The sequence below is a fragment of the Centroberyx affinis genome, unplaced genomic scaffold (genome assembly GCF_046629955.1).
Source record: "Centroberyx affinis isolate AG114_WGS23_722 - 3 ecotype Tasmania unplaced genomic scaffold, CSIRO-AGI_Caff_v1 ptg000399l_1, whole genome shotgun sequence".
NCBI lineage: Eukaryota > Metazoa > Chordata > Actinopteri > Beryciformes > Berycidae > Centroberyx > Centroberyx affinis.
Window position 1 is genome coordinate 535069 of NW_027279067.1, and position 19351 is coordinate 554419.

General features: G+C 40.4%; 1 protein-coding gene across 2 annotated transcripts in view; it reads right to left on the reverse strand.

Annotated features, from left to right (window-relative positions):
- Nucleotides 1-6380, reverse strand: part of LOC139641764 (rho GTPase-activating protein 42-like) — a 67052-nt gene extending 60672 nt beyond the window's left edge. For both annotated transcript variants that reach the window (XM_071516350.1, XM_071516349.1), the window contains exon 1: nt 6121-6380. In XM_071516350.1, coding sequence (XP_071372451.1) covers nt 6121-6274 — 154 coding nt within the window. In that variant the 5' untranslated portion in view covers nt 6275-6380. The remainder of the gene's footprint in view (nt 1-6120) is intronic.
- Between the last annotated feature and the right edge of the window lie 12971 nt (nt 6381-19351).

Sequence of the window (19351 nt, forward strand, 5' to 3'; positions counted from 1 at the left end):
ACACACTGGCACCACCCTATCGTTTTCTAGATTTAACTAAAGAGACAACGAAAGCAACAGAGCGCAGAGACGGATGACGGCGGGCATGAGAATGGTGTGCATGGTGTGACAATCACTTTGAGTGACAGGGCAACAGCAGACTACTTCAGAAAATACCTCAATCTGGAGTCTAACACATTTCCCTGCACAGTCTGAGGGGAAGCAGCGGTACCGAGCTTTTAGGAATACCACGTCTAATCCCTTTATCAAAATCTGTCCACAAAATACCCGAGTCCCTCGCAGTGCTGCTTGGACCGCGCTCGCCGCTTTGCTCTGCGTTATTGCTAAACCAGTCACATAATGTACTCCTGTACTTCATTTCCATTACACGAGTTCAAATTCATCAGAGTAGTCAAAGCAGCAATACATTATAATGTATAATCCTGGCTGCAACACACACTCTGCCTTACGGTCAGAGTCCGACAGAGACAGACACACACAGATACACACACACACACACACACACACACACACACAGAAACACACACCCACACACCAGACCAGAGTGATGTCAGGCCGAATGCTATCTGAGGGAGGATGGGGGATGGTTATACAAGCATGTTTACAGGACATTTCCTGTGGCTGAGCCTTGGGAGCATCATCTGTCCTCAGACAAACAAACACGCAGAGTTCCCAAAGCTGTGCGAAGTCGCTTTTGACATGAAGCCCACACGCCGTATATTGATTTAATAAAATAACCAGGCACTAATTAGAGCTATATTAATCTGCATGAAACCCTCAAATTTATGCGGGTGCACTCGGGACGTGTAAAGATGCCTTTTTAAAAGTCGAAGCTGAATATTGAATACTAGTTTTTATAATAACAACCCCATATGAGCGAGGGAGGAAGCCGGTTCACTGTAATCGGGGAACAGGCATGGGCAGGTGGCAGATACACAGTAAGCTAACATAATAATGGGGTTTATTCCAGTTTAGACAAAGCTACTCTGCGTCTGTTTAGCTATCTTGAGATTAATGAAACACTATGATTCATTCGTTTTCTTGAGAGACTGAAGAGTATACCAAACCACGAATTGTGAAATGTGAAACGTGAAAGGCACGACACACCTTAAATTTGAGTTCTATTTTAGCCGTGCAGAAATTACAGGCTACAGACCTAGACAGCAGATATCGGGAGGAAGGGCAGTGACGCACCATTTCCTAAATTACGTGGCTTACCTGTTATAGCCATGAGGCAAGTGATAAGCGGTTTGCTCATTGTTTTACAAATTGCGTGTGAAGGACACCAGCTATCACCCCAAGGGCTGCCCGAGTCTGAGTGGCTCTCTGTGGATTCCTTCACTACACTGTGAGCCTTCAGCACTCACTCACCACCAATGTTTTTCTGAATATTTGTCAATGCCATTAGATTATTAATCATATTATACATGTTCTATAGCAATAATGTAATACACCACATAGCAGGCTACTTGTTAATGGATCACTGATGGGTGAATACTTTCATTATGTTACAAACCAAGGCCAGAACAGCTCCTAACCATAAAAGTTGACTATATGAGTTAAATTTTACTTACTTAGGGAGAAGCTGCACTGGGAGCCATAGTTACATTTTATTATCTCCAAAATTACCTGTATTCCCTCACTTATTGTCACCTACTTGCACCTAAACCAAAGTTTTTATCACCTCTATAAATATTAATGCCAAATGCCTCTGATTTCCAAAGTAACAAACTAGGTGCGATACAGTCATGTACTAACTGGCTTTTTGGGCGGCCCCAAGTTCCTTTGACATGACTTTACCAACCAGCCTTTTCCTAACAGTGCCTGGCACATCCCAAAATTCCCCCACCACTTTGACTATTTTACCAGATCGCTTTTACAAGAGAACTGGACCTTCCAGTGATGTTTGATTAGCTGTGCAAGCGGGTGGCAGAGTAGACAAACTTACCAACCAGCCAGAACGTATCATTATTTTGCTGGTGGCTGGGGTTTTTCCCACCCTGGTCACAAAGGGATAATTAGGTTCTTTAGTGTATTCAATTACTGCAGTCAAATGGGGGGAATAATAAAAATCAGCAGTTGTTATTTACACCAGGTGTGAACAGCAAGTGAATGCTGTTTACAGCAGCTGCAGATAGTAAGCAAATGTTACTTGGACCCTGGACAAATTAGCCACACTGATAAAATACCAGCAGTCAGTGGGATTTGGGGAATGTTTATAGACTAGAGCAGGTTCCTCATCAAGGCCATCAACAGATTTAATACAGTAGAGGTGCAGACATGCAAAGATGGTTTACTAAGAACAGACTACTATGTTTTCTCTTTTATATCAGTATCCACACATGTAGAAAATATAGATATATAATAGATATTGATAAATGAATACTATTCCAAACAAGCATTATTGGCATGCCAGGAAAATCATGAGAAAGAAACACAGCCTCTGTTTTGTCCCTATAGAGCCTGATGCCACCTTTCTTCACTGTCTCCATGTTTATTACATGGTCATTCAGCCGTAGCCTGTTCCTGCCACACTGTTGGCATCTTGGGTATGAGAGAACCGACCGTCAGCTCTGCCACTGTAATGGTTTTCATCAAATTTGTCAACATCATTACACTGATAATCCTATTATACATGTTGTATGGCATTAACGCAATGTACCATACAGGAATAGTTGGCGGCTCACTGATGACTACAGAAACCAAGGCCAGAACAGTTTCTATTTCTATTTTAAACTTGGGACCTGATTTCTTAAAATCTTAGTTAACCAGAAAAACCGACTAGGGAAAAGTTGCAGGGGGAATCATACTTACACACACATACACACCTGGGAACTGCCCAGTACAGCTACAGTAATGTAATGCATAAAACCATTCACAAGTAATGTATTAACATGAAAATCAACCCCAGCTCAACCGACTTGGTCCACAATGACAGCGACTGGGAAGACCAGTGAATTATGGTATAATACCCGATTTTGAAACATGAGATTATTATTAATCAAAAAAAGATCCATTATAAAAAGGTCTTCCAGTAATGTCACCACTGATGGTGGGTCATAAACCCTCTGTGGTGTCCCAAGTTAAGGAGCAGGAATAATTAACTTTTTTTTCTATCGACCCCTGAAGGAGAAATCCCCCCCCCCCCCCCCTTCTGAACACTAAACATACGCAGATCGCATCAGTCTTCTGAACACTAAACATATCGATATAGTCTTAGATGAGCAAATGGGAATTAACACTTTACAATTCTATAGGTTGGCAGAGTTTGAGCCAAGTTTCTGAGTAATCCAATTATTTACAAGTGGAGTTTAATCACCAATTGATCTACATTGCTCATTTTGGGCCTTTTAATTTAGCAAGCTCAGAGTCCTGGTGGGGCTAAAGCACATCAGCTGGCAGCCGTGGGAGGTGGAGCCCACTACGGCCTTAGCAGCAAAATGTTCCTGTACTAATAACCCAAACCAAGGCACAGTTTCACTTGTTACATTGACATGCACGGGGTGAAGCAGCGACTGGCCATACTCCAGTCAATAAGGTCAGGTACAATAAGGTCTTCTTCAGGTTAAGCTGTCTGCATGCACCTTTGACACCCTGCTATTGAGTATCTCTGTTTTCCATGAATAAAGCAGTTAACAGAATATTCCTGTCCGTCTGTGCTGTCCCGCCCACAGATTGAACCGTCCGCCCAAAAACAAGCATGAAAAAGATGCAGCCAAGCATATTGAATTAAGAAGCCAGGCATCTGAACCGGGTTTCTCATAATCGGAGTACAAGCTTAACTGGGTTATTATAACCGAGTTAGGATGTTCACATACCAAAACCAGGTTACTTGAGTGACCCGGTTAACAAGTCATTCTTGCGTCCTGATGGCTCAGTGGGCTAAGACGCCCACCATGTTAATGCGACATCTTGGGTTTGAATCCGACCCAAGACCTTTGTCGCATGTCATCCCTCTCTCTCCCAATCTTTCCTGTCTCTCTCAACTTTGAACTGTCTAATAAAAGAGAAAATGCCAAAAAAAATCATCTTTAAAAAAAAAAAAAAAAATCATTCTCTGTGAATGTAAATTTAGCCAGTGAGTGAGAGATTGTATCTGTGTAGTCAGGCATGATCGGCGCCCCCTAGCATAGCAGGTCTCCTCAAGCCCAACTTGCCCTGGGACCGTGAAGCTACAGATATTCGCCTTGAGGCAGGAAAGTGTCTGCTAGTCCTGCCCTCCTCCTCCTTTGTTGGCCAAACTTGGATTGACTCCTTAACACTAGTCACTCAACTAAATGAGCCGTCTACTTTGAAACAGCTTCTAGCCTGAGGCTGAGTTAATCTGCATTCGTAATGCCACCACAGGCGCTGAAGAAGCAGGCGGTGAACGCAAGCAATCTGCAATAAAAAAAACAATGCCTGTCACTTGTGTTTTTGAATGGGTCTTGTATGCTGCATGTTTAGCTTTGCTGTTCTTTCGTTTGTTACTGCTTTACACCACTGTTGTCGTTACTATGACTTCCTTGCACTGCGGCTGCGCTTAATAGTCACAACCCCGTTCATCGCTGGCCACGCCCACTGCAAATGGTATACGACCCAAAACATCTCGAACATTATTGAAAAGCCATTTTCAGGAATAAGAAGGGATTTGTGCCAGGAGGGGGGCGGGGGGCTGGGTACAATACATTGTATTTTTTTTATTTATTGATATTTTAATGTGTAAAAAAAAAAGTTGCATATTGCAGCTTTAAGCCCCTGTCAATACACCCACTCCTAGGTGGCGTTTCAACTCACTGAGTTCCCAAGCTTCATTGCACTGAGTGAGTGACTGGCCGGCCCACAACAAGTCCAGCAAAAAGCAAAAGCATGTACTGTACATGTAGGCTACTGTAAGAATGCCAATGAAAAGAATGAAAAAATAAAAAGGATGCTGTTTTCTGGCAGTACATAACAAAGGTTGAATGACCTTCATAGAAAATTATTTAATTATTATTGTGCTGAGAGTTGTTTTGCCCTGAATTAAATATGTGTGTCTTCTTCTTCTTCTCTTTAAAATAATTTCAAACACAACTGTTTAAAGATGCATATAGCAAGATTTTGAACTCAAGAAAGTGTTCATTTTGAACATTTAAATGTGAGGTTAGAGGGAAATGATAGGTTTCTTTCCAAAACACTGGATGTTTTTTGGTTTTTTTTCTAGCTGACATTCATCAGTCAGTATTTCAAAAGCACAAATTCTACCCTCTCAGAAATAACTATTTTTAAGCCAAAAAAATGTAAAATGACTCACAACGGCAACATTAACAGTTATGCACCTCACTACAATACACTGCAGTATACTGTACCTTTGCATGGCTATCCTATGCCAGGACAGCTGTTTCCCACCTTTAGTATATTTCTTATCTTTCTCCATTTCACACAGTTTAAACCAAACTGCCATATACCTACTATGATATATAGCAGAATAAGAAGCCCACTTGAATCAGCATGGAGTAATTTTGAGATTAAATTTGGAATCTGAGAGGACAATGACCGATGGTCATCCCAACAGTCACATAACTCCCATTCATAAAATAACTGCAGTATGTTTTCATTCACTTGTGATAGGTGACTTGAAAGCCCTTGAGAGGGGAAAGCATCCTTCATTAATGGGCTGAAGTGAAAGCATATTCTGGGCCTCCGCTAATGGTCTCCATATGTCTGGCTGTGGCCTTATGAAACGACTAGGTATTACAGCAGCGAGCCCATTCATATCATAGAAGATCTGACTCTGGTCTTTACACTGGGTTCAGTCAGGCAAGCCTATACATGCATGCACATACGGGTAAATAGACGCACACAAGTCCTGGAATGACTGCAACCTCCTAAACAACGAGTTAAAAATGAATTATGTGTGATTTTTATTCAATTTGAGTTATTTTTTATTAGCAGTGAAGAATTCCCCATTGCTTTAGACCTAGAGGCTTCTTCAAAAAGGGGCTGAACCATTCAGATACTTAGACCAGTCGACTCAAATAAGTTGTAAACGTTAATGTGTGCTTAATTTATTAGTCGCTGGAGTTTCAGGTTAGTTTCAAATACAAAGGAGGTGTTATCTGTTCCCAGCAGGAGTGCAAAGGCCAGGTCGGGTCTACTTACTCTTAAACGCCGTGATTAGCATATTCCCATCCTTGATAAGCTCTTTGATGAATTTATTCGTCCGCTCCAGCTCTATTTCATGGCATTTGAGCCGCTCTCTGAAATCCGGACTGTCCAGGAAAGAGTCGCTGAACTCCAAAGTGGGGAGTCCCATTGTACCTGACCGACAGAGTTCCCCTCTAAACTTCGTAACTCGGCATATAAAAGTTTTTCCTTTTCATCCCGTAGTACCGGTGTTATGCCCCCGACTCCAAGTTCCTCAAAAAAAAAAAAAAAAAGTTTTCCTGCTTCTTTCCTCTCACTTCCGCCTTGCTTTACTCTGCTTTTTCGCTGCCTGTCATAATAAATAGCGGTCGTGTGACTCCTGCTGGTTAGTTTTGGATAGTTGACAACAGGATTATTGTAGACCCCCGACTCTATCCATCCAACTCAGAAAAGGTCTATACAGTTCATTAGAAACGCCTCGTTTAAAGCTGCCGAGTAAAGTACAGCCAAGAGCATAAAAAGAGAGAAGTTCGAGTGAGGCGCACTGGATAAATAATAAAAAAAGTGTATTTTCAACAAAAGTCTCCTCTGAAATTCTTGAATAGGGTTACGTTGGCATGAGTGAGTCATTTTACCTTGGATAAGGTAAGACTGCACTTTCACTCAAAATCTGAGCGTGCAGTTTTCATCATAATGGTGAAAATAAAGTGAAACTAAGTGGATAGAAATTAATATTTGACGTTTTATTTAATAATAGAAATTGAAATTTCAGTAAAATAAACCTCTGCACTGGTGCAATATACTGTATGTTCCAATGCTGCCTCTTCCCTAAACTGCAGATAATCATGAGCTGAACAAAATACTAGATAATGCTTGTTTGGATTATCTGTCAGTCTAATTGTGGGTCTGTAAGTCAAGGGAACATGTGTTGATTAAAACTAAATGTGTTTTTCACAGTTGCTTCACAAAATGTTTTAGACTTACCAAATATTATTGTCAGAATTTTGTGACAAATGTCCTTTCTATCTGCTTCACATCCTTACTCAGCACCCACCAAGTGAACAGACAGATTTCTCTGTCAAACTACTAAAGTGTTCATTCATTGCCTATATATATATAGGCACACTACACTGTGTTTGTATTTTTAGAGCATTTCAATGGAAGGTATTTTGAAGGGACAAACAACACAGCTGAACACTCAAAAACACAGCACAGGCTAATTGGCTGTTTCACAAGTTCACAAGTTATTTCACTCTTTATTAATCACTGTTTAGCGCTCCACTTATCCCCTTAGATTTAATTTGAAAAATCACATTTTGCTATTTCCCCGCCACATTTTGAGCTGAACTGCGCCACATCGGTTTTGATTACATGATGCCACTGGTTGATGATGCCACCAAGTCATGAACTGTGTGCCATGTGGAAATTATGGCCTATGATGCATCATAGTGGAATTAGTGACGGTACGAGGAGGCAGATCTGAATTAATACCTTGGTAAATGGAAGTAATTAGACTAGAGCCTAATTGGAGTCAGAGGAATTTGTCACATTCTCTTCCTGAAAGACGGAGGGATAATGATAATGATGTCACACAAATTAGTGTTTGGTAGGCATGAAGCGGATGCTCTGTCACCGGTGGCACTAAGTGTCCTGAATGAGTCTTTTCGCTTGTGCTTTACAGCATCGGGACACCAGGAAGGAGGTTTCTCTCAGAGGCAAAGAGTAAAAACAACCTCAGTGGAGTGGGGAACACTGCAGGATTGGCCGGACCCAGCATACAGGAATGATAATCTAATGTGAATGAGTGAATTAGTGAGTTAGTTGTATTTATTAAAATGTGTACAATTTGATACACGTTTGTTGCAATTTGGGATGTTACATTTCATTCTCTTATTTAAGTTAATGTTTCAATATCAAGCAGCAAACTATAATCTACTGGTTTTCATTGGCTCTGTGCACATATTATCTTGGACCAAACTAGATGAGTGGAGATAGACCTTATTCCCCCGGTGGCCATTTTGAATTTATGTCACACTCAGGGTGGGAAAATCTACAGAGCAAGTACAGCCCAGCTAAGTCCTTATCATCGGGAATTTTATTTACGATTTCACAGATCCGCCACTGAAAAACGTATGGGAAACAAATGGATCTGAAGAGGCCAGAGGGACCACACGGCCATCTCGGTAAGAAAATAACAGGTGATTGATTGTAATACATTAACAGGTGATTATAATCAAATGACAGCCAATGAGCTGTGTATATTGATAGGAAATGTATATGACATCATGGGAATACTATGAATATTTGTCCCACTATAGCTCCTGGAATCTAGTCTGCGGAGCTAGCTAGTAAGCTAGCTAAAATCCCTGCTAAATTCAAGCAGTTGTTGTTGTTATTCCCAAGATTGCTAGCTAATTTCATAACTATCTGAAATCCTTACTTATGTATTGAAGTAACGCTAGTTTTATGTACATGCCAATCTTATGGAGAGAGTTTCCCAACCTGAATGTGACAGAGGTTCAAAATGGCTGTCGTGAGAATATGCCCAATTGACTGTGATGTTACTTCTGATTGGCGGACTGAGTCTCGGGACTCAAACAACTAAAGTGCCTCCAATGTGGCGGGAGCAAGCCACAACAAAACGACTGTGATAAGATGGAACTGGAACGAAAACCGGCCTCTGGCGGCGCTTGAGGAATTAACAACAGAGGCTGCATCTGTTTCTTCACACGTATCAGCGTACAGCATATGCATTCACAGTGATGAAATCTCAAAGTCTGGCAATGAAACTGAACAGAAAAGCACAAACCCAAAGTGAGTCATCGTGAGGTGTACCGATCATGGTCACCGCTAAAAGCACATTAAAGTTGCATGTGACAAAGCTGGCCAGGGAGCGGGCCCAGTCCGCCTGAGGATATGTGATTACTGCAGTCTTAATAACGCCCTAACATGCATTATCCATTTGGGGAGATGTGAGCGTGGGAAAAGCAATGGTCCAGTGATCAGGTAATTCTCCACAAAGACAGCTAAACGTGCAGTGCAATCCAGCTGCATTTTGCTTTTAAAGGAATTACGCAGAAAATTAGTCTAAAATATTGCTTTAAAACACACACCAGCAGAGACTTTTGGACGAGTGGTTAGCCGTATGAAGCATGGCTAATTGCAAACTAAAATGGCTGCCTGTAGAGTCTTTGAGGGAAATTTGGTTTAATTAAGATGATACTCAATAGAGAAGTTCTGTCCCTGTACTCCTCTCCTCTCCTCTCTCTTATGTGCGTTCACACGTTCATATTAGTCATGCAAACATGAGTCCACACACTGAGAAGCGGCGCACATGTCCTTTCTCTGTGACTGCACCTATGGAGACCGACCATGAAGAGAGCGCCTGGAAGCACACACACACACACACACACACACACACACAGAGAGAGAGAGAGAGAGAGAGAGAGAGAGAGAGAGGGTACCCACACAGACCTTGTGCACACACACTAAGTGAGCGAGACATCTTTCACATATTGTACGTGTGGGGAAAGAAATTAGATATGAGGCACACATCCTCCCACATCCTCAGTCTCATTCTCACTGCATTAAACAGGGCAACGCTGGCCTCGCCGGATGGAGAATCAGCAGCTCAGATGGAATAAAGGGCTTGGATTTCATGACGGGACCGCCGCCGTCAGATATCAATAATCCATGCAGAAAAAGCATCGATTAGCCGGCGCGGACGCAGACGAGTTATGTGCAAGTCGAGCGACTCCTGATTAGATTTCTCCTGACATCACTGTATCTCGCAGTTAGTGCATGTGAGAAGATGTCTGGTCTCATTATAGTGGTAGTGGTGGAGGTGGTGGTTTGGTGGAGAGAGGGGGGGGGGGTTGTTGGTTTGTAACATGCCCCCGTCGATTCCAGCTCTCTTGCTCTCATTCTACAGTAGCAGCCCTCCGGGGTACAGTTTGTTGCGTCGATATAGCGAGCAGAGAAATGTGATACATTAGTGGAAACACTGTTGCACAGAGTTAAGTGCTCAGAGCAGTGTGCAGTGTTACAGCTACAAAATGGGATAAACTGAGCTGGGATATTTGGTGAAAGATGACGACTGTGGGACGGGTTTCGGGGAGGAAAAAAAAAAAGTTTCTGCTCAATGCACACCTCTCAATTTTCCATCTGAAAAGTGCAGAGATGATAGAGTTTAAGATGTCACACTTGACATTTGTAATAACTGGCCCGGCTGTGGCTGACACTTCTCACTATGCCGGAGGAAGGCATTTCATATCCCAGCATCACCCGTAGCTGTACAGTACACTTGTAGGCCGATGTGTCTGATGTGAGCGGCTTTTCGGCAGCGTCGCGTTAATTGTGCATCCGAGACAAACAGATACATCACACCAAAGCCTTAGATAACTAGACTTCTTCTTGTGATGGCAATTACCTCTAAATGATGTGAGCTGTTTTCCCCAATTAACAATTGACACTGCCATGCATACTCTTCATTTAAATCAGGTATTAAAGTAATTGCACAATTTCCGGGAGGCACTCAGCTTAGTTCCAGAGGAGAGCTTTTGAGAACAAGGCCTGTCACTGTTTTTCCCAGCTCATGATTAATGACCCTAATTTAGAGTTTTTTTAATCCAATCAGGCTGTGACATTTCCTATCAGATCAGTCCTTCCTCATTCTCCCTTTGTTTACGTCCTGACAGTGCAATCTGCCACGGAGGCAAGTGCCGGGCGCTCATTTATGACTCGCATGTCCAGATGACGTTTGAAAAGTTACGCGTGATTACCTCCTCTTTACACAACGAGGCATCTCTGGGCATCCGGAGGGGCTTCCGTTTATTGCTTTTTCACCGCACAGCCGAAAATGGGCCGGTAAGCTTTTTAAGTCTGAAATGCCACGGCTGCATATGAGTTTACTCTGGTCTCAGGTAACAGAGACGCATCCTGTGGAAGAGGCTAGAGAGTAGAGACAATCCAGCATACTGCAAGGTTTCACCTGTGTCTCCTTTGACTTACAAATCCTCTCAGTTGACCGAAGAAAGTTATCCGCAGTGGCAGAGCCGTTTTATTTTTTGCCTCATTGACCTTCATGAGGCGCTACCTGTCCAGGAGGACCGCAGGCACAAATTTAAGTCGAGGTGATAAATTACAGAGCTGCTACACCGGCTTTGTAAGCAAACATTTTGTGTGCTCTACTGGGACTTTCTCTTTAATTTGGACCTGCAGAAATTCAGGGATGCTCTCATGTGCGGCACGCCCCTGTCTGCCCAGATAAACTGCTCTGAAGCAACCGGTCCTGCCTGCCATGCGATTCCTCCGCCGGCCCCACACTGTGAGGATGTTTTAGCACGTCATGAATCATTGCCGTGAATGTGAAATGGAGTGAAAATCTAAAACTGTGGAGGAGAGGATAGTGTTCGGGAGATTTTTAGAGAGCACTGTGCTACAGAGGAGCCTTTGTTCTTATTTTTAAAACCAGACTGCAGGTTACCACTTCAAGTGCTGGCAGATTCTTTTGATTTCCCCTGAATTTCAGAAAAGCCTTTGATTCCATTTTAGCTCAAAGTAGAATATTTCATCGCTAATAGGCTGCTGGAAAATGAATCATTCTCTTTCAGTGTTTCTGTATCTGTCCTGATGGCCTATAAACAATTCTTTCCACCTCACCCGTCCACCATCACTGACAACTGGAGCTTGGTTTGGCAAACGGGGAAAAGCCACACTGATACAGAGACTGTGTTGTGTATCCATTATATGTGAAATATGAGTGTTATTCACTGTCATAAATATTTCCTTCAGAAATAGATAGGCTAAGCTGTTGGTTAATTACCTAAAGGTGATGATGCGTTACCATAGTTTTCTCCAGTAGAGGCCTGGGAGTTGTTGTGTTTTCCGATTCATTTGTTTATTCCATCACTCTCCTGAAGGGGGCAGTCTTTCTTTCTTCTTTACTTCTACAACATGAAAACACGGCACTCTTTTGGTGCAGATTTTATTGGTGTCTGACCCAACTCACATGCTAATTTATCATTAAAAAAAAAAAAATCAATTTTAAAGGATGATGGTTAAAAAATAGCCACCTAGCTACACCAATTAATATAATTTATTGAACAATTCAATTTAGCCATCTGGGAGTTAATTACTAGCTCAGGATCAGTACATAACCTGCTCTCAATAGAAAACAACAGATTGCATGTAAGACTGGATCATTCTCTCTTGCAGTTTATTCCATCTGGACACCATGCTTTAGTCCTTTTGAATGCTATTTTGGGCAGAAATGATGCCATGCCTTTCAATTCTTCCTTCTCTTCACTCACCGGGCTTCAGCGGTTTTGTGGGACGATTTGACACTGAGGGGTCAGGTTTAGTAAAGTTTGGAGATGAACACTGTTTTTTAATCCAGTTCAAACTTCTCATTGGACCCCATCGAACATAGTATTTAAATTTGAACTACATTAATTCAAGGTGACTCAGCTATGTGCTTTATTTCAGTGTGGTGTATTTTGACGTTGGGTTTTAACAGCTACAGTTGCCTGCACAGTAGCATTTTGACCTCATTAAGACGAGAGACCTTTCAAGCAGCATGTTTGTCTATTTTTTCAAGAGGCTCCTTCATCTTTGGCCTAAGATGCCCACACCAATTTAGACAATATTGACTTACTCAGCCAAGAAAGAAAGCGTTCTGCTGCTGCTCTGTATCAATATGACAATGATTTTATGTAATTTTTCATGGAATACAGTTTCATTAAAAGCAATAACATTGGCAAAGTGGAGCACAATGTGTCTATTCTTAGCAATGCCAAGAAATAACCAGCAGATGGGTCACAGTTTTGTGCCATGGGTGACCGAATGTGACAGCTTCAACTGATATTGTTCTTAAGTCACGAGCCCCATTCAGCTCTTAAACAAAACAGCCGTATGTTTGACTGGTTTATTAGTATTCCTCAAGCGGACCTCAGAAGGCTGTTGAGAGGCTCTTGATCAAATAAATCAGCATTAAGGGTTTTCATCAGAGAGAGAATTACACAGGTCCGCTGTTGCTCCACACTCCTTCCCCAGGGAATTGGAATTATAATTTTACATTTCACAAAACTTTTCCAATCATTTCCCCTTCTCATGGTCGAATTTAGAGTCCATTAGTTTTATGTCATTGAAGTTTCTCTATCCAATATATTTCCTCTGGGTACAGAGAAAAAGGGGCCAAAGAGATTGACTTCTTCATCGCATGCTAAAGCAGAAATCAAGCAAACAATTCTCACAAAATCCCAAAATTGCACTCCTGGGATACTGTAAGTTCCCAGAGGCAAAGAAGTGGTGATATGTCTGTGAGTGAAGCAATACAGCAACATAAGTGAGTAGATACATGTGCTAACACTAGTGTGTGCCAGTAGTGAAATGCTGAAATGCTGAAACTTCAAGTAAAAGTAAAAAATGTTTGGAAGATAAACCTCAAAAGCAATCTTTGACAACCGACTATGAAACAAAAACCTACAGTCTGGAGCTCAAGCTGTATGTTAGTGGTCTATTTCATGTTTGAATAATATCATCGAGTTCAGGAAAGCTACTTCAAAAAGATCAGTTTTTCTTGCAGAGACGAGTGTGCTTTCTTAGTCTGCTGACGGAAAGGCCTAATAACCAACTTTCAATTTTAAAAGCACACAATTACATGCCTCCACTGGTAGTGATTGACTGATAGCAGCTTTGTTAGCTCTCTCTAGGATCCTTATAGCTTTGAGCCAGGTAATTGGAAAAAAGAGAAGTCTTTGTGTGGGTCATACCTGAAAAAGAACCCAAACAACTGAAGGCAATATGTGCTTGAAAGGAACACCAGTCAGTCAGCCCACTGTTCGTTTTGCTGCAGTGTTTCAACACATATATTAAAATAGTATATGCTTCCATGCCTATGATGCCTTGAAATGTATCTGAATGTTCACAGTCAGTCCATCAGTGTGGTGCATGAAACATCGGCCGGCAGGATAAATGCTGCCACAGCACAGGGAGAAAGGCAAAATTCAGAAAATTGGCAAAGATGAGAAAAAAAAGAAATGCGTAACACCTACAGTTATGTAATTGTGGATGGGCTTGAGAGACTGATGCATCACTGACCACAGTGAGTGTGCCAAACTGCGTCATGGCTGTGCATCTCAGCTGAGACACTGTAGAGGTTTTTACAGGGATCAACAGACACACAGTATTTATTGATACACAGTTTATGTTACCAAATGGTTGATAATACTAATACTAATAATAACAAAATAATACCAATAGAAAAAACATGTTATTGGTCAAATGCTAGTTTAGAAAAATGAGTTTTCATCAAAGATACAGAATTTGCTAATCGTATTTCCTCATCATAGTTAGATGTTGCAGCAACCTCCAGAAACACAGAAATGATACACATTTTGTTACCAAATGGTTGATACTATACTACTACTACTACTACTACTACTACTACTACTACTAATAATAATAATAATAATAATAATAATAATAATAACAGTTTATAAAAATCACTTTTCATCAAAGATACAGAATTTGCCAATCATATTTCCTCATCATAGATGTTGCAAATGCCAACTTCTTGTTTGTATTCTTGTAGAATAAGCCCTCCTGCCTACGTACAAGTGGCAGGTGAGGTCACAACTAATGACTATCTTGAACGTCCATGAAGACAGCTTGGAGAGTGTCATCCATCTCCTGACCACAATGTCCTTACACAAGCACAAAGCTGGTAAATGGGCAGCGGGGTGTGGAGGCTGCAGTTGACAGAGGCTCAATAATCCAAGGTCAGGGCATTTAACAGACAAAGACAAAAGGCTTATCTAACCACTTTTCGTTTGCCTCACATCACCAGTAATGCCAGTCAAACCAAATGACTGACAGCTTCCACTTAAAGATTTATGCTAATCTAAAAGGTTGTATTGAGATCAGTAAGCCCGCTGTGGTTTCGGTGTCAGGCTTCATGAGCATGTAAGGCCAGGAGATGCCCACACCAATTTAGACAATCTGACTGATATTTCATTGGCTTAATCTTCCTGTAATTTGATTTTGTGGGCTTGATGCAACTTTTGCATTTACATTTATTCTGAAATAAAAATGTTTTATAAAGACCATGCTGTGTATAGACAAGGCAGAGGAGCATCCCACACTGTATTAATACCTTATTTGACCTTTGGCTTTGTTTGAAACCCAGTTGGCATCTGTAATGCCTGAATAAGAGCTACGTGACAGCTTGAAGACTAGATTTATCCTTCTCATGAATGCAGATTAAACACTTTGCTTGATCTAAACATGGTTGCTTAGCAAAGGGAATTTCCCTATTATTGACTTAATGTTATCAGCTACTCTAAAGAGGCGTTCCCAACCCTTTTTGGGGAATTGGGAATAATGAACGATTTAATAAACTGGAGGCCAACAATGGTAAGTTACATTATATTTTCGACCAATAAATAAATAAATTATATATAAACATTCTAACACTTCAGGTTACGATATTAGCTCACCGTATCTGCTAGGATGAGAAAATTTGACTTTAAAATTTGCTGTGTTTGGTAAATTACATGCCAAGTCACAGTTTTAGGAGAATATGATAGTATAACTCTAACTAGCATTTGCCTTTAGCAAGAGCTGTTATTGAATTCAGTTTAGTAACAGGATATGAATTGCAAACATGCACTACTACTATGTTTTTCCAGATATAAGTGACAATTTCCATGAGGACTTCTATTTTGAAATTTACACTTAAAAGTATTGCAGGTAGCATTTTATTACCACATTCATTTTGAGACATAGCAGAACTACCACAATAACCATGTATTTTAAATCTGAGAAACACTAGCACTAACATTACTGATGGTGTGAGACAGAGACTACCAGTCATCTCCACCATGGTCTCATTTGTTCATGGTAATTATACCAAGGTATCACAATTCATTTGACAATGATATATTGATGTTTAAAAAAAGCTACACACAGCACCTTTAACATATTGAGGCACCATTCCATTACTGTATTAAAGATGACATAGATATTACATGAAGACAGTGGGGAAGTTAAAATATGTACAACTTGCAACATTTGTCACAGAAATAATTTATGAAGACCAACATAAGGGTTGAATCAATATCAGTTAATTTGTTATGAAGCTGTTGTGTATGTATTGTTCGTTGCCCAGGCTGTTACTATACTGTATGTTAGTATAGTAGTAGCAGTATAGTATTATGTGTGAAACTTCCAACACCTGCAGAAGCTCCTCCAGAGACAAAACCAGCTTTGAGACTCTCTCTGCTCCCCACAAACTACTGAAGAGCAATATCACTTTTAAGGTTGACAGCACATTCTTCATGTGTTTGGGACATTAAGGATCTTTTTGTTAAGCTGGAGGTCTGGATTGTTTTAGTCTCCTCTTCTTGCTGTATTATGTTTAAAGGTAAAGAAAGCTCACCTTGTTTTTGTCATTCCACTGAAAAAAGACACACAACTCTCCTCGGAGAATTCGATATAGGACCAAACTGCACTTGTTTACTGTCCACAAGTTTGAGCTTGCTGCTTCAATAAGAATAAGATGAAGTTTGCAGTGGTCTTTAAGCAAAGAGTGCTGAAAAGTACCAAGTGTGTTGATTCATCAGGGAGGTTTAGGGAGATGTAATCACTCCAAAATGACAAGCAGACACAGGCAGTAACACTTTACATGAACTTTGTTTATAGCTCCTAAACCCTGAAGCTATTGTACATAACAGCTGTGTGGTAGGCTACATTCATGAAAACTGCTTCGATGCACATGTCAGCGTTCACTCTGTGTTCATGTAAGTCTTGTGTCATTTGTGACACAGCAGAATGTGGATTGAGTAAGACTTTCACATTAAAAGGAAAAGCAAAAACAAACAAAAAACCAGACCTGGAAAAATATATTAACAAGGAAATACCATTTGTGCAATATAACATTATTTTTTGCATTTCTACATATTTCGTTCTTTGTGTCCAACAACAACAACAACAATATGATGATGATGATGATGATGGTGATAATAATAATAATGGTAATAATAACAACTAGTTTTATGCAGCACTTTTCAAACCAACTTTACAAACTGCTTTACAAGGAAATATGGGTAACACTTTACAATAAGGGTTACTAAGTTAAGGGTTAGTTAATGCTTAATAAGGGTTAGTTAATGCTTAATAAGCATTAACTAACCCTTAATTAACAGTTAACTAATGTGTAATTTACTAATGGTGTTCATGATAACTAAGGTATTAATTTATTCATTTAATAGTCATCTTTATAAACTATTAAATAATGTATAAATGAATACCTTAGTTAACATGAACACATTAGTAAATTACACATTAGTTAGCTGTTAATTAAGGGTTAGTTAATGCTTATTAAACATTAACTAACCCTTAACTTAGTGACCCTTATTGTAAAGTGTTACCGAAATATGTAATATATAATATATTAATATGAAGAGCTAACAATACCAAAAACAGAATAAATAGTGTAACCCAACAAAAGCATGTCAGTCATCATAAATTAATTCAAAACAATATCATTAATTAAAACAATCCTAAAAAGTTATAAAAAGTGATTTAACCGCGGACACAGTGCTGACTGATCTCCACAGTCTGGGGCTCTGACAGGCACAGTCTGTGTTTTGTCTCAACTGTGGAACAGCCAGAAGATCTATACCTCAGGGGTTTAAAAGTGATCAATAAAATCTTAAAATTGATCCAAATTTTTCCAGGGACCCAATGGAGGGAAGCTAAAGCTGGTATGTTCTCTCTTTTTGGTCTCATGAGGAGTTTGGCAGCCACATTGTGGACCAGTTGTACTTTGTAAAGACTTTGCTGGCTTAAACGGATGGAAAGGGATTTACAATATGCATGAGGAGATAAAAGCATGCATAACAGTTTCTAGGTTCATAAGGTCAGCTCAGATTTGTCAGTATAGATTTTGGAAGTTTTCATGGCTTTATTTTTCTATAAAATTTTCAATTTGCAGTTGTGAACCCAGTATAATCAAGTTAAATAGCTGGCAAGCACAGAATTCATTGGTTGAAGGCATGACATCTGGAAGAAATGTTTAATCATTAGTATGCATGGCATAAATCATAAGCCAACTTAGAAATTCAAGAGAGCCCACTGGAAATGCTAAGCATGTTATAACATCTTGCTGGTAGAACTGCGAATTCGCTGCAAAGTTTTTCACAAGTGCCAAGAGCCATCAAGAGTGCAGACAGGGCCAATATGTCTGTTTCAAAGTCTAGACTGAAAACAAGAGGAGATCAGGCATTCACATACAGGACTGCCAGATTTAGGACTACTAAGTCCATGATGCGGCTAAACCCGCATCATGTTTTAAACATTCACTTCCTAAATCACACGTTAATAGACTCGCTTTTTATGTAATGATCATTTGATTGTTCTTAAAACCCTCCTTTTAATGTGTTGCTTTTTTGTTGTTGCTTGATTTGCATATAGTGCTCTGTACCCTTTACTGTTGATTTTCATCTTTTTTTATTTCCAGCACTCCTTTGTTACTCACTGTTTTGAAGCATTTATTTTGTATGAGATTCATATGTAGAGACGTGCGAACACGGCACTCTTCATGGCCCAGATCAAGGCCTCGAGGACAGTCTGGCGGGAGACAGCTTGAGCTGCGGCTTACATGTACAACTGCCATTTCAGAAAGATTGAAACTGAGGGCTACATGTCGTTGTTTTCACAAAGGGGTCGATCTGAGGCTTCTAGTGGTCCGTCATTGTTTGAATATCCACAAAGACAGCCTTTTGTGTGGAAATGCTAAACTGAGATTAGCTGCAGCAGTCTAGCAGGCTACACGGAGCCTCAGAAGAGTGTGCGGTAATCACACAGTTGCTCTGATGGTTGGGAAAGCCCTGTAACTGAACCACTTAGAACAAACCGTACAGCTGTTCCAAAAGAAACCCAAAGGAAAGCTCTAAAGATTATCCACCAATTGCACAAGTTAAGACATCCAATGGGATATTTTGAAACCCATATTACATTGATTTTGTGCCAGTTCACAATACAGCAAACATAGTCACTGGCTCCGTTGATTTCAGCGGTTCTGGTCTTGTAGGATGAATAGCCATCTTGATGTCAAGTAAGTTCATGCAAAATCTGCTATTATTAGAAACCTCTAGAAACCTTAATATAGGTTCAAACATTCAAATCATAGCTGCACTTTATCTCTATCATCTATCAGTAGTTGAGATTGACGTTTGTACTTCTA